The 15,968-nt window shown below is 42.6% G+C and overlaps 2 protein-coding genes across 4 annotated transcripts in view; both read right to left on the reverse strand.

The window, feature by feature from the left end:
- Positions 1-15,968, reverse strand: part of NSG2 (neuronal vesicle trafficking associated 2) — a 79,380-nt gene that overhangs the window by 62,808 nt on the left and 604 nt on the right. The window lies entirely within an intron of this gene.
- Positions 1,931-15,968, reverse strand: part of CPEB4 (cytoplasmic polyadenylation element binding protein 4) — a 293,293-nt gene continuing 279,255 nt past the window's right edge. For all 3 annotated transcript variants that reach the window (XM_075900271.2, XM_075900273.2, XM_089769518.1), the window contains one exon: positions 1,931-6,871. In XM_075900271.2, coding sequence (XP_075756386.1) covers positions 6,867-6,871 — 5 coding nt within the window. In that variant the 3' untranslated portion in view covers positions 1,931-6,866. The remainder of the gene's footprint in view (positions 6,872-15,968) is intronic.

Raw genomic sequence — 15,968 nt, forward strand, 5'->3', positions numbered from 1 at the left:
CTGAGGCTTTGCCAGAGCAAAGCCTCAGAGGCGCGGCACCCCGCTGCCGCTGCGGCTTTGCTCCCCGTGTCCCTGGTCTGCTGGGGGCAGGGGGCGCAGCTAGTGTGCCCCCCCCCCAGACCAGGCTTTTGTTGTGGACCCTGGGGCAGAGCAGCTGGGGCGCTGCCGGTTGGTTCTGCAGCGCCGCTCTGGGCACTACTGGACCAACCGGGCAGCACCCCAGCTGCTCTGCCCCAGGCGTCCTGATTCAGCCGCTGCTGTTCAGTTTCAGCAGCGGCTGAATCAGGATGCCTGGGGCAGAGCAGATGGGGTTCTGCTGGGTTGGTCCAGTAGCGCCAAGGAGCGGTGCTACTGGAGCAACCCAGCAGCACCCCAGCTGCTCTGCCCCAGGCGTCCCCAAGTCAGCCGCTGCTGAAACTGACCAGTGCTGACTACAGGAAGCCCGAGGCAGAGTTGCTCTGCCCTAGGCTTCCTGGAATCAGCCGCTGATCAGTTTCAGCAGCAGCTGACTTGGGGACGCTTGGGGTTCTTAAGTTGAATCTGTATGTAAGTCAGAACTGGCGGTCAGTTTCAGCAGCGGCTGAATCTGGACGCCAGTTCCGACTTACATACAGATTCAACTTAAGAACAAACCTACAGTCCCTATCTTGTACGTAACCCGGGGACTGCCTGTACTAAATTTACTTCTAAAAGGTGTGAACTGTTTGTGCAATGAAGGCCTTTTGGAGCCCACTTGTGACAATGCTATTAAGTGATACCTTGGCACATGCAATACAAAGTTTTTCATTACATTTCTGTTGAGTTCATTTCAAGTACTAAGTATGGCTGTTGAGTGCAAGAATCCCTGAGGGAGGGATTATTATAGGCAAGGCTGTTAGCACTATCTATTATTAAGGAGCTCAACACTTCCAATTATAAAAGCCTGTTTTCAGTTGATTATAACTTTACCAAACTGTAACTGTTTTGTCTGAAATGTTTGAAGGCAGGGTGTCTGCCTCAACCAAAATAATTTTCTGTATTTTATTCTAATTTCCATTTCTGAAATACTCCTCATTCCAGCACCTGAGCTGATATTTGCGAAAGAGAGGTTTGACTTTGAGATCACAGGGCGAATTTGCAAGCATGGAAGTTAGAAAAAACATCCTTGTACCTGTTAACATAGTACTCTTAGCTAAGAAATGTAGCACTTTGAGATCTGCATGTCAAGGATAGTACCTTGAAAATGTAGAGCAACTTCAGACAAGTCAAAGCACGACAGTTCACAGGGGAAAATGAGGCCATTCTGCTGAATTATTGGTTTTGTTTCTAAATCATCCACATAAAATAATTTTGAAAGGGATTCAAGAGGCTAAGTGAATGAAACAAGGTGAGAAGTACAGAACTTCTGGAGATAGACTAGGCCCAATGTATCCCTTCCCTGCTCTGATTCCACTGAAATCAAAGGTTTATGCCAGGTATGAAATTGGCTCTATATCTGAAATCAGTGATAATTCAGCATGTAAGCAAATAATAATCCCAGAATAGTGGAATATTTCTGCTAAAATGATCTCTGTGACCAGAGATGTTAAAGATGGAAAAAGCTTGCAAAAAGATTGTTTCCTGCTGCACATTTCCCAGTGTTTTATCCAGTGTAGTATAACTGTCCCAAGTGATGGGAGATTCTACAGTTTTCTTTGGGAGCTTATTCCACAGCCTCGTTGGTTTTATAGTTAAGAAGATTTACCTTGTAATTAGTTTAAGGGACACCACCAGTTTAAATGCAATGTAACAAGTAAAGTCAAATAAAATCACATCTTATCAAATAAGGCTTAACTAATGGATGGTCCCCACTATGGAGCATTCCATCCAGCAAGCAAAATTACAGGAACAGTGCAGACGTGTCATCACACACACAGTGACATCAAGGAAACACACAAAGCTGAAATAAAAGCAATTTTAAATGTTCATTTATTATTAACTTTAAAATACAGATGACAACATTCTGGAGGAGAAGCAGCATTTCTCAATACTTTAATGAACAATTGAGCAACAATTCTGTTCTTGTAATTTCTTTCCATTATTTTTACAATACCAAATGTGTGGTAATTTCCACACTTTCATGTTAAAATAATTTCTCTCCTCATAAACACCAATAATATGTACAATATGTTCCTAATCAACCCAGCAACATACACAGTTGAGGAAAACCACTTATCTTATTCAGGCTACGTCTAGACTGCAGGCTTCTTTTGGAAGAGAGCATCCACACAGCAAAAGTGCATCAAAAAAGCAATCTGCTTTTTCGAAAGATAGTGTCCACACTGATTGGATGCTATCTCGAATTTAACCTGTGATTACTATGGACAGAGTGGCTACCAGGGCACCTGTGCTTTTTCCTGGAGGCCTCTTCTTTCGGGAAAAAACCCTTTTCCCTGTCCACATACCTTTTCCCGAAAGGTCTTTTGGAAAAAGACTTCTTCCACGTAGAAATAGGTTAACATTGTTGGAAAAACTCCTGTGTTCTTTTGACTTCTCGTCAAAAGAATGCAATTGCAGTGTGGACATAAGTGTCGTTTTTCCAAAAAGAAGGTCGTTTTTCTGGAAAAACTCTGCAGTGTAGACATACACCTAGAGCAATACCACATAACATCTCATTGACATGCCACATACCCTATGGAAGAAGCAAAAAGGTCCAGTTCTAAGAATTGCTGAAATTAATGGGAGGTGAAAGCACTCAGAATTTCGCAGGCCTGAGGAGGCACTTTGCATCTCACGAACAAGGCATAATAATTCCCTTTTCCTCACAGGTTACCTTATCTTTTGCCAGTGCCAAATGAAAATGTAAACACATGTATTGATTTTTACCGGCTATAATTTAAGCAGTAAACCTGTCATACATGTATTGTCTTCATCAGATCTTTCAGAGGGGTAGCCATTAGTCTGTAACTGAAAAAAACTTTAAAAACAATGAATAGTCCTGCAAATGAAGAAGTGGGTTATGCCCACAAAAGCTCATGATACTGTCTACATTTGTTGTTAGTCCCTGCAGTGCTGCAGGACTATTTGTTGTTTTTTAAGTTTTTTCATCAGCTCTAATCACCATGACACTGTCACCAGCTGCTTAGTAAGCATTTATGGAAAAATCTCGCTGGCTTTAATGCTCTTCAGAGATTTTTTTCCCAGGATATAAGCTTCTATTTAAAAATAGTTTTATTTGCTACTATGCTTTGGTGCAAAACCTATTCTGCTCAGCAAACTGAGGCTCTGCTGTCTTGCAACTAGTTAGATTATGCAAACACACAACTAGCCAAAATACACAGTTGCTTATGTCATTGCAAATATATATATAAGAACTATAAATAGTGGAATTCTGTTTTCTTTCATACTTAAAAGACCTATTGTACCTATACACAAAAAATGACATACACCGCAAAATCAGTTTTAAGTCACGTCCCAAAGGAGCAGCAAAACTCAATTGCCCGCTAAGGGTCATTCTTCAATTAGAGGTCATGCAACATGTATTGAAAGCCTTGAGGCTATGCTTAGAAGTTAAAACAGGGAGGTTTCCTATAGGTTTCCCTAAATGCATAATTCACTGTATATTAATGTCCAATATAGCTGATTATGATTTTTTTTTCCTAATTGAACATTGCAAGGTCTGCTCACAGTCCTAAAGTCTGCTCAAAATCCTATAACAGCTGAATGCTTCTGCATTTTTAATTTTTATTTAAAATCATTATGGCTAAGTATTAATGTCCTAAGTGGATTTCAGGTTGTAGGATCCTGTATGGAAGTGCAGAGGAATATTACTGACTCTGGTAACCAGAGCACACACATACCATTAACTTGATTCATTGCTCTGTAACTATTGTACTGTATCATTTGCCCTAGCGTAAACTGAATGCAAAAGAGTACCTGCTCAGACCAATACCTGAATTATACCACCTTAGGACAAACTGCTAACTTTTACAATGCATCAGGCTTCTCAATATAAAGTATGGATAATTACCCATAATTTAATATATTGTCTTGTACTGCACACACCCCAACCTAGATTTATTAAAAACTCAAATTAACTGACTTGTACTTTGAAAATAAAACTGAAAAATACTATTCCTATGAAAAACAACAAGATTATATAGTATTTTATTCTCTTTTCTCAGGTAATTGTTAAAGGATATCGGGGAATGACATTTGATTTCTAAAGGCTGACATATATGATGTGTAGACCTGAGATTTCACTGTTTATTCCTTGTTCCTTTTAATAAATTCATTTTAAAATAATTTATTTCTTGTGGATAGCAATTCTTTTTTCTTGCTCAAGATGTCACTTGCCTCATTTACATGGGTATGTTATTATTCAACACAATACACATTCTCTCATCTACAGTTTTCCTTTAGTACTTCAAATTAAGAAACATAAAATACTGTAACTGGAATACTGTAGGTGTTTGAGTTAATAATGTTCATAGTGTGGATTGCAGTTTTCATAGGGTCTACATAGTGGAGCTGATTCTTTTTTCAGATTTGTTTTTCAGAAGTTTAACTCATTTGACGTAAGCAGAATTACTCGTTGTTCACACCCGTGTATTTGTAATCAGGCCTCTATTGTCAGAAGCCAGACTTCATTACTACTCAGATAGTGGGTGCTATTCAGCATTACTATGCAATCCCTATGTACTAGTGAAACTGACATAAAGGGACTGTAAAACAAAGCATTAAGTGCCCCAGAGAATATGCTCAGTGCAAGGGCATGCTATACCTACCTTCACCCCTGGGTATAGAGGGCATTCTGAAGTGATCTGGGAGTGAAGTGGAGGCAGGGCACAGGCATGCCAGAGAAAGGAAAGAGGGGGATCAGAGATGGGAGTGGCCCTGGCCAACCTGAACCCAAGCTGTTTAGAATCCCTGTAAAGATCCAAAGAAGCCACACTAAAACTGCAATAGAATACTGAGTGCTCAACTAGCTCACCCCAACAGCCCCTGAATAGGGCAAGTTCAAATGATCTTCTCTCATCCTTGCACTGACATGTGTGTAAATGACTTTTTCTGGCACATGTGCACTATGGAGGTAACATTACCAAATAACAGCAGCAGATATTTACACCCACTTTAGGCAGGTATACATGAATGTCCGAACTACTGAAGAATCTGGCCCATTGTTATGTAGTGTAATTTTGTCTCCTTTTAAACTAAATTTAGCATAGCTCTGGAGAGGGAAGCCTATATATTTTATCCAAAGAACATGAACAGCATGGGCATTCTTCCTTCATATTGCCAGGGTAAAGTATTTCTCATCTCCTCAAGAAGGACCAATCATAAAGGTTAGAGAGAGGTTTAATCTCCATGGCTATTCAGGCTGTGCCACTAAGGATGCTGTCTGTAGGGGCAGTTTACTCAGAAATAACATCAACTATAGAGCTCACAACCTTGCATTTAATATATATTTAAGAAGCTTCATACAGCTTTTCATATGATCAGAACTGCAGAAATAGAGTGAACAACTCATAAACAATAAAAATATCTGGCCCTATTAAGCAAATAAAGAGACAAGATATGCTAGTAGTATCTTTTATTGGACCAACTTCTGTTGGTGAGAGAGGCAAGCTTTCAAGGTCTGTGAAAGCTCAAAAGCGTGCCTCTCTCACTAACAGAAGTTGGTTCAATAAAAGGTATTACTGCACCAAGCTTGTTTCTCTAATATCCTGGGATCAACAAAGCTACAACATTGTGTATTAAGTAAATATCAAGGGACTTACAAATTTTTACTTTTCCTGAAAAAATGAGCATGCGCTTATCTGAATATTTTTCTTGCCCCATGCTGAAATGTCAACTATTTTGAGTAACATTAAAATATTATTCTACAACAAATCACTGTTCATAGTGAGAACTTTAATGCCAGAGTACTCAATCAAAAAGGTATAGTCTAGTTATTTACTTGCAGTTTATCATTAGGAAAACTGAATTTAAACCCTCCCAAGTGCTTTGCTGCTTGATGACACAGCCACTAGCATGTTATTAAAGCTCAACACTACTGAAATTCTAGTCATTATATCTGCAAATGCTGAGATGTTTTGAAATGAATAACAGCTCTTTCATAAGAACAAGAAAGGTTTAAGAATGCACATACAGAAAAATTATTTTTGTGATTTCTTTGTTCCATTTACACAAACCACCAGTTAAAAATACTTCAGTCAATCAAAACTCCAACTGTAAGCTTCCATAATACAAGAAAATCATGCCATGTTACAATTGAGGGAACCCAAATAAATACATTTTGAAACTACTATTATGTGCCTGATGATGAATGATCAGGCAGAGAGGATTCATTTGGATTCTTATTTGAAATAACTGCGAAGATTCTTGTGTCAATGGATGAATGAACAGAAGGTTGGTTGTACACTATTTAAATTTAATAAAATAAAAAATATTAAAATCAACAGAATGAAAGTGGTTCATTCATTTTAGAGAGACATCTTGTATGAAATTTTATTGTATTAAACTCACATTTGTTAACAATTCTGACAAGCTGCTGATTGTACAACTTATATATTTATAATATAATTAACACAAAATATTATTCTTTTGAATACAAATCATCATCATTAAAAAGCCTTCAAAATTAACTATGACCAATGCTTAATAAAATTTCAATAAAACAGTATTCTCACTGAAAAGTTTAATAAAGCCATATTAAAATGTAGCTCTCAAGTGAAAATGCTAGACAAACTATATAGACTCTGACTCAATGCTCACTGAAAATCATTGTTAGCTTTCTCATTAGTATCAGATGGTTGTTAGATAAGGTCTAAAACGAAACTAATTCAATGCAACACTTGAAACTGAATCTTCATTAACTTCTTTGCTACAGCCATCCAAAGACAGACTTATCCTAAAGAAAAAGAAGTGACATCATAAAGCAATTTCTTTTAACATAAAAATACATGCAACTGTTATATCAGTGATATAGTACATGACAAAAGATAAAGGCTTTATTCACGTTCCTTCCATTTACATCTGAGAATTCTAAAAATGCTACAGTTCAATAAAGAAACTTATCACATTCCTATTCCCATTAAGTCTCCTTTGCAAAGCAGATTTAAAGATGGTTTAAGTGGCCTGCTGAGATCTCCAAGGTATTAAAATCCTCTGGTGTTGTGTAACTAGCATAGTTGTCCCTATACTTCACTCTTTCACAGCCCCAGACTAAGGATTCTGTTTGGAGAAACAGCATAGCCAGAGTGCTGCTGTGCTCCTGTATTCACAGGCAACTAGAATGGCCCCTTGAAGGCAGCAAGTTACCTGTGCCCAATCACCAGGAATATTCCTGGCCTGGGCCCTGCTCTACCAAAACATGGGGTCAGGTCTCTCCCCCTGCCTGCATGCTGCCCCCCCCCCCCCCATGCATTCCCCAGTGTACCTGCTGCCTCCAGGCGATTTAAAATGGCCCAAGGGCCCCCACCAATATCACCAACAGTGCAGTTGGGCTAGAACAGCATCTAGACACTTACTCAGTGCAGTTGCTACCATGTGTGTCCCTGCAAACCCTGGTGGGCTTCAGGCAGGATGGGGGATGTGCAGGTGGAGGAAGTTCATGCGGGCAGCAGGTGGGGGCAGGGGACATGCACATGGGCAGCAGACAGGCAGCCGTGCATGGAAACACCGCCCCCAGGAACTCTTGCCGAGAGGGATGCCCCAGGTAAGCATGGAAGCACTATCCCCTCCCTGACACCTCATCTCACACCTCCCAGAGCCTGCACCCTCTCCCCCACATCCCCTTCCATTCCCAAACTCCCTCCCAGAGCTAACCCCTCATCCTCTCCTGCTCCCAGTCACCCACTCCAGCTCAGATCCAGCACTCAGACTCCATACTAGAGCCTGCACTGCAGATCCCCTCCTGCTTCCAAATTACCTCCCAAAGACTGCACTTCCACCCCCTTCCCCAGGCCAGAGCCTGCACTCAGCAGTGTTCCCTCTAAGCTGTGTGGCAGCACAGCAGGGAGCCCTGAGCCTCTGGACTGGGTGGGACTGATTAATCACTTGTGAAGCTGTGCTGCTGCACAGCCGGCCCTCGAGGGACATTGCTCAGCACCCAAACTCCCTCCCAAGGCCCAATCTCTCATCCCTCCTGCATCCTCTCCTGCACTCCAATCCACTGCCCCAGGCCAAAGCCTGTGCCCAACGCCCAACCTCTGTCCCACAGCCCACATTCTTCCCCACCCAAACTCCCTCCCGGAGCCGTAGGCAGGCAGGGCAAGGAGTTTGAGTGTGGACGGGGGGCAGGTTCTGGACCACCAAAAATTCAGCAAAACTGTCACCCCTACTTGAAGCTATTACAAACACATGCAAATTAGAACTCTGAGGGTGCTTAAAGTTGCAGCATGGGCAAACTGACCTCGGAGCATTCCCAAGATTGAATTATCAGAGGGGTGCAGTGATATGGATAAACTCATTATGCACCCTCTACAATCAGATCCTGCTCTATGCAGAGCTAGATCAGCCCAACAGTCTAGTTCACTGTGTTTAGAATTATATCTATTTAACTGATGCCACAACCATCTTAACTGAAACAAATATCTTTATATGACACTGCAGGTATGTTATTCAAAATACTGATAGTACATATTTGAGACTATTTAACTTTCATATTTATATATCCAATAACTCCTTGAAGGGGCATCTCACATTATCAGTATACAAGGGCACATATACACAATGCTCTTATTTTGAAATAAGCTATTCGGAATAACACCTCCTGAAATAGCTATTTCTAAATAGTGCATCCACACTACAAATGCTCACTGAAATAGCACAGATCTAGACCAAAATAGTGCATCCACAGATTGGAGGCTGAATCGCATTCAGAGGCCCCTGGAAGCAGTTTTGGCGGGACATCAGGACAGCAATCACTTCCTGGTAGGGTTGCCAGATGGTTGAAACAAAAATACCGAACACCCCACCCCCACCCCCAAAATAAAAACCACCGGGAAAAAACTCTGTTGAAGGGGGAAAAAAAGGGGGAGGGGGAGACCAAAGTTGTTGACCTTAAAAAAAAACCTTCCAAGGACTTTTTAAGCCCCCCCTCCCCCAAAAATTAAGAGTGAGTGCAGGGATAGGAACAGGGGCAAAGGTGTGCACTAAGACCCAGGGGAAACCATTGCTTTTCCTAGGTCTTTTGGCCAACAGCCATTTTGTGCCAGCAGTCTTGGGGAACCAGGTAAGCATGGGGGCTGGGGTTGGGAGTCTGAGGGTGTTGGGAACCGGGGGGACCTTGAGGGGGAGAAGGCCGGGTGCTGAGTGTTTGTAGGGTTGCCAGGTGCCTGGCATTTTCATCTCCTGGCTGGGAAAAAAAATCAGAAAATATGGGACAGCTCAGGTGTCCGGTATTCTCTGATTTTTTTTACCGGACAGGAGGCGAAAATATCGGACACCTGACAACCCTACTCCCTGGAGCTGCTGACTGAGGCTCTCTGACACTCATTGCTTAAGGGACCCCCATGTACAGCCATTCCTCAGGTTCTTCACCTTTGCCTACCTCCTCGAGGGACAGCAAACTCTTCCCACTGCATGCTCTGGTTGCCCTTGCAGATGCCACAGCACTCAAGCCATGGAGCCAGACCTGCTGCAAAGCACTTTCAGGCTCTTAGGCCTCATGACGCACCCCTGGTGCAGTTACTGCAGACCGCCCATGTGGCACTGCAGGAACTGTTACCCACAACATTCTCACTGGAGACTACCCAGGGTTACACTAGTATAGATTTACTGATTGAGGAATTAACACTCTACTATATAGTTAAACTAAAGAGGATAGAGTTGCCACTAAAGGTTTAAACTAAAGGGGAACCAGCTCTCACCCTCTCTCTCTTTATTCCTGCCCTCAGACACTTACACAGGCATATGGGTTGCAGAAGGAGCCAAGGCATGTTGCACCTGACTTGTGGCTGGGGAGCTGGTCAGAAAAGAGAAAGAGCGCTCTGGCTGCAGAAAGAGGAGCTTCTCCGAAAGAGCGGGCTTCTGCCACATGCTCTTTCCTTTTATTGCCTCTGTACAACTCCTGTGACTCATCCACATTCCTCACCAGGGAGCATAGGCATACTTCCCTTGATCCAGCAGAGCAGCCTTGTCTCCTTAATTTGTCTGATGACTCATCACCTGGTTTCCATGTGCTCAGCTTTGCAGTTTCTAATCCCAAACACACAATAGTCTCCACTCTCACACACACACACAGTCATATCTCAGGGGAAAATGCAGTTTTGAGCAAGTTACAAGCAAAGTGGCTGAGAGTTACAAATATTACAAAGGTGCAAGGTTAAACAATCGCCAAGCTTACAGTAAATTTCTGAACGTATAAAGCAAAATTTAAGAAAGATTATATAACGTGTTGCAGAATTTAAAAGGCAATGCAGCTGAAACAATTACAAAGCTTCAGAGAATCATTTACAAATAATCAGTAATGAAGTGATTTAGGAGACAACTGCCCTCCCCCCGAGCAATGCAGTCAGCAAGAGGTTTTTGTCAGTCTCTAAGTCATGAGCTTGCAGAAAATCCATGTGTAAAATCAGGTAATAGCTTGGGCAGAGGCTTTATGCAACAGGAACAAGACCTGCAACTCACTGCAGGGCTCCTCTTCATCTCTTGCGCAATCCTTCCCAACCTCCCTTGCACACTGTGCAGCATCGCTTCTGGTGACGGGACACCAGTTCTGAGTGGTGGAACCAGATTGACATGGAGTGGTGGGACAACCAGCAGTGGCTCTAGAACTTCCACATGCAGGAGGATACCTTCCTGGAGCTGTGCGAGTGGCTCGCCCCTGCCCTCCAGTGACAGGACACCTATATGAGACCCACTATCCCCCTCCATAAGCGGGTCACCATCGCACTTTGGAAGCTAACCACACCAGACAGCTACCACTCGGTTGGGAACCAATTCGGCATGGGGAGATCGACCGTCAGGGCCATGCTCATGCAGGTATGACTCTCTGGCTATTGTCCTAGTAGGGTGAACTACTGGAATGGGGTACCCTAGGGAAGGGAGGCAATCTCTATAGAGGTTTTGCAGTCCTGCCTTCACAAAGCTCTGCCAGGGATGGGGTAAATTGGGACTGGTGTGGGAAGGAGGTTGCGCTTGTGGAATTCCCGAGGGCTCTGGCAACCCTGTGATTCTGCTTGTATCCTTCTACAGGTGGTGAGAGCCATCAACACAGTGTTGTCATCCTGGGCAACATGGACCTCGCTGTCTCTGGCTTTGCCGACACGGGATTCCCCAACTTCAGGGGGGCTCCGATGGCACCCACACCCACGTCCAGGCCCCCAACCACCAGCCCTCTGATTACAGCAACCGGAAGGGACCACCGATGCCAGTTCACCAACACCAACGTTGGGTGATTGGGGAAGGCACATGATGCCTGCATATTCCACAACTCCAGCCTCTTCCAGAGGATACACAACTGCAGTTTTTTCCCCTGATCATACCATCAGGGTTGGGGATGTGGATGTGCCCATCTGCATTATAGGGGTCGCAGCCTCTCCTTTGATCCCCTGGCTGATGGAGCCCTACACAGGACACCTGGACCCCACCAAGAAACATTTCAATGGCAGGCTCAGCAGGACCCACATCATGGTGAAGGGCGCTTTTGGCTGTTTGAAGGGGAGGTTCTGCTGCCTCCTCACCTGACTGGACCTCAGCAAGTGGAACATACCCCAGGTGGTGTTGGCCTGCTGTGTCATGCACAACCTGTGTGAGAACAAGGGGGAGATGTTCCTGCCAGGGTTGGGGGCAGAGGCTGAGCAGCTCGCAAGGCCTTTGAGCAGCTGCGCACTGCTGCCATCTGGCACATTCATCAGGGGACTGTGCGCATCCAGGAGGTCCTGAGGGAGTTTTAGACAAGGACACCTGTGACACTCTCCCCTGGGTCTTCCCACAAAGGGCCTCTCCCTTGCCCCTCTGTGCCTTTCCTCTCCCACCGCTCTCTTCCCATTCCTTCCCTTTCCACCTTCTTCCCCCTCCCCTCCCCTGCAGACACAATAAACCACACTTTTTGTTTTAAAAGAATAAACTGTTTTTTTTTAAATCTGGGTAAATATAACTTGGGAGGGACTGAAAGAACCTTGGAGGGGAGAGGAAGAGGGAAGAGAGGTTTAGGGATGGGGCTGTAACTGACACCTGCCTTGGGTGGTCCCACCACCTCATTTCCAGGGCCCTCAGCAGCCACAGAGAGGGACTAAGGGGAGGAGCAGGAGCAGCAGGAGCGGGGGGTCGGTTGGTAGACCGCTCAATGGTGGCCACCAGGCAGTTGAGGGTGGCAATGTATGCCACACACATGCTCTGTGCCTGCTGCGACAGCTCCTGCCAGGTGGTGTGGTGCAGCTCCAGGTCACCATCCAACCTGCGCTTTTGCCACTCAAGCAACCACTGCAGGGCACACAGGCAGGCACTGCTGTGTGGCTCGGTGCTAGCAGGGCCTGCTTTGTGCCATAAATAGCTTCTCCTGTGGCTGCAGCTTTAAAGAACTATTGAGTTCTGATGGGTGTGGACAGAATGGTCATCAGGACAGCTGTAAGAAGTAACCACAGCTGCGCCATCTAAGCACACCCTATTTCAGAATAACTATTTCAAAACCGGCATTATTCTTCATGAAATTAGAATTTATTATTTCGGAATAAGAAGCCCGCTATTTCAAAATTGTTTTGAAAAAATGGGCTTGCTATGTAGATGCTCACCTTGTTATTTCAAAATACTGTAGTGTAGACGTGCTCCTAGTGAGCCTAAACGTGTAAAATAAAATAATTCCAAACTGTGTACAATTCCGGTTTCAGTGCTTCAATTATATATTTACAAATATGTGCTTCAGCAGATACTTAAAAGTACAAAGATCCATATGTATTATATAGCTAGCTCTTTATCAGTGCATTAAAGGAGAAAGAGCACAATGAAACCTTTTCCCATGTTCATGCACAGGGGCATCTATAAACAGCATAAGAGAGCTGAGAGGCTGCCAGCACTAACAGCAGCCTAGTAGTCCCAGAGGGGGTTTGAGAAGAATGGGTCACAGCCATTGCCACCCACACACACTGGCAGAAATGAATCAGGCATCAAAGATATAATAAGATTTGCATCCCAGCCTGGCTGATGTTCCTTCTCCTGTTCCCAAGCATAGTTTAGAGACTCTTAAAAGCCATATTTGAGCTTTATATTTAATGAACTACAATCTTTTATAAAAAATGTTACCCTTTCATATCTTTTAACGATATATTTTGCAAATATTTTTTCATTTTATTAAAAGCTTATTTTGCCATTTGACTGACTACTTATTATGTCCATGCAGGAAGCCTCATTCTGTGAGCTTTCCATCACTGCCTATGGAAGTATACAATATATGGGCACAACAACATAATTTTTATTTGTACTGTATTTGATTTTTATTACTAGTATTATACTGAAGAAATAAGTAACATTAAAACTGCAACAGATTTTCATCTTTCAAAAAAACTATCCACAGAGATAATAAAATGCAAGATTTATTTGCTGTATCAATTTAGTTTAAAAAAATTATAAAGCAAAATTGAAGCTACTTGATTCAGACTTGTTATTTCAATTTATTTTTGCTATTTTTTAATGGAAAATTGAGATTAATAAGAGACTTATCACCTTGAGACAATATTGAGCAAAATCTGCTAATTAAAAAGGAGGTATTGGGATTAAGGAATTTCAGCTAACTATGGCTTATCATGAGAATCACATTCTAAAGTTCAAGAAAAATGAACTGCAATTAGACCTGAGGATAGTATAAAGTTTGTTTCAGTGGACACAAATTATATCTACAGATCAATTATGTTATCTAACTCTTGAAGATAAAAGAAACAGGCATCTGTAAGCACAGGTAAGATGTAAACAGTCTATGTCCATTCATTCCAGAAATAAACACAAGCCTCCTGGGAAAGCAGAAGCTCAAACCAAATGGAAAATTTAATTAGCAGCCATAATTTTAAAAGGCTCTAAGACCAACAAGAGAACGTCTCCCAAACAATAATAGAGCTCTCTGGTTTGTTGTCAGAACTTGAGGAAATTGTCTTGGATCTTTCTCTAACACATTATTTGCCTCCCAAAGTTCTGCTACATGCTCCAGTTCTCCTTCTCCCTAGGTACATAAGGGCTACGTCTACACTGCCCAGTCTTCCGCAAGAACCTATGCAAATGACATAACAATTTGCATACTTAACGAGACACCATTTTTGCGCAAGAAGGAGCAATCTACACTGCTCCTTGTGCAAAAACCTCCTCTTACACAAAAGCCATTCTGCCGCTTATTTTCAGAACAGCTCTTGCGCAAGAGGGGTTTTTTGCGCAAAATGGCGGCTCATTAAGTATGCAAATGAGGTGCAGCGATGTTCATCGCTGCACCTCATTTGCATATGTTCTTGTGCAAGACTGAGCAATGTAGACGTAGCCCAAGATGTCTTTACAAAAATAAACTAGAGAAATTATTTTTCTTGTGTAAGTACCAAATCGTATGGTCCAAATAAGGGCTGTGCAAGTGAACAACTGCAATGATTCAGGCATGCAAAGAGGAACAAGGGGGGGAACTATGTACGGGGTCCACTGCTTTCAGCTGCTGAGAAGCCCATCTTTGCATTGGCTTCCATGACAAGTCTACAGAAGAGGATTGTGGAGAGGTCATAGACATGGCCAGTGATACAATAATTAAGATCTTCCAGCCCAAAGCTCCTTTCACATTAAGGGAATGTAAAAGCCTGGAAAAAGGATTCTACACCTGACCTCTGTGGGGCTCCCATATTCAATGACAACTTGCATATGTTTGAAAAGAAGAATAAATGTGGGCATAAAACAAATACAGTGCCACGGTTATATATTTATTGTCTACATTACATTAACGCAAACAAGTAAGCATACACCTCAATAAGTCTAGCACCACATAAATGTTAAGGCATCATTTTTTACTGGGTACAGTCTTATGGAAGCTTTTTAGAATCATGTATGTATAAAATTCATGTAGACAAAATATGCAAAGGCTTACTAACGGAAGCCACTAACAACAGCTTACAACTATTTTGGGATATAACCTGTCCTTATAGCATGAGAAAAACTAAAACTAATGTGAACAAAGCAGACACATTGAGAGAATGTGCCACTTTTAATTTAACTGATAACATTTAATGGATTGGAAAATTCTCTTTTCTAAGACTAATCAAACTGCCAAGCCAGAACGTCCCATTATGTTTGTAAGCATATACTATATTGCTTTAAATTATAGTAGCAACCACAACAACTCTAATTGAAGTTGCATCTATTCAGTGTGTCAGCTTTAATTCCTGAGTCATTTTCCAGTAATGAAATAGCTTCAGTCAGGCCATAACTAGAGGATGAATTTAGTTAGTTATGTTAAATTAGGTTCCAATTCACATTTGTGGGCACTAATTTATTTATGACTTGCATGAAGTCAAACTATTTCTGATTTTATATATTAGCTGAAAAAATCTAATCTTCAAATATTTCCCTTATTGCATAGGCATCTATGAACAATAATTTCATTACATATTTCATTACATTACAATAATTTCTATTTAGGGTTGCCAGATGGTTTAACAAAAAATACTGACCACCCCTACTACACACACCAAAAAAAAAAAAAAAAAAGAAAAAGAAAAAACCCTGGAAAAAATTCTGCCAAGGAAAAAAAAGGGGGGGAGACCAAAGTTGTTAAGGGGAAAAAAAGCATAGTTGTTAAGGGGAGGGGAGCTGGCGGGGGTTGTTGGGGAGGGGCGCAGGAGTGGCTTTATGAGCTGCACTTTTGGGGGGCAAGGGCCACATGCGGCTTGTGAGGGTTGACCACGGCTGGTGTTGAGGGAGGCATCACATTGCCAGCTTCTGGGTCTCTGTTGGTCACGTGAGCCAGAGCAGTGTGCGCTCCACTCCCACCCCAGCTCAGCGCCCCCTTAGCGTGGCGCCTAGCAAGTGCCCTTTCCTTCCCC

Source organism: Pelodiscus sinensis, chromosome 16 (genome assembly GCF_052426305.1).
Source record: "Pelodiscus sinensis isolate ZL-2025 chromosome 16, ASM5242630v1, whole genome shotgun sequence".
Lineage (NCBI taxonomy): Eukaryota > Metazoa > Chordata > Testudines > Trionychidae > Pelodiscus > Pelodiscus sinensis.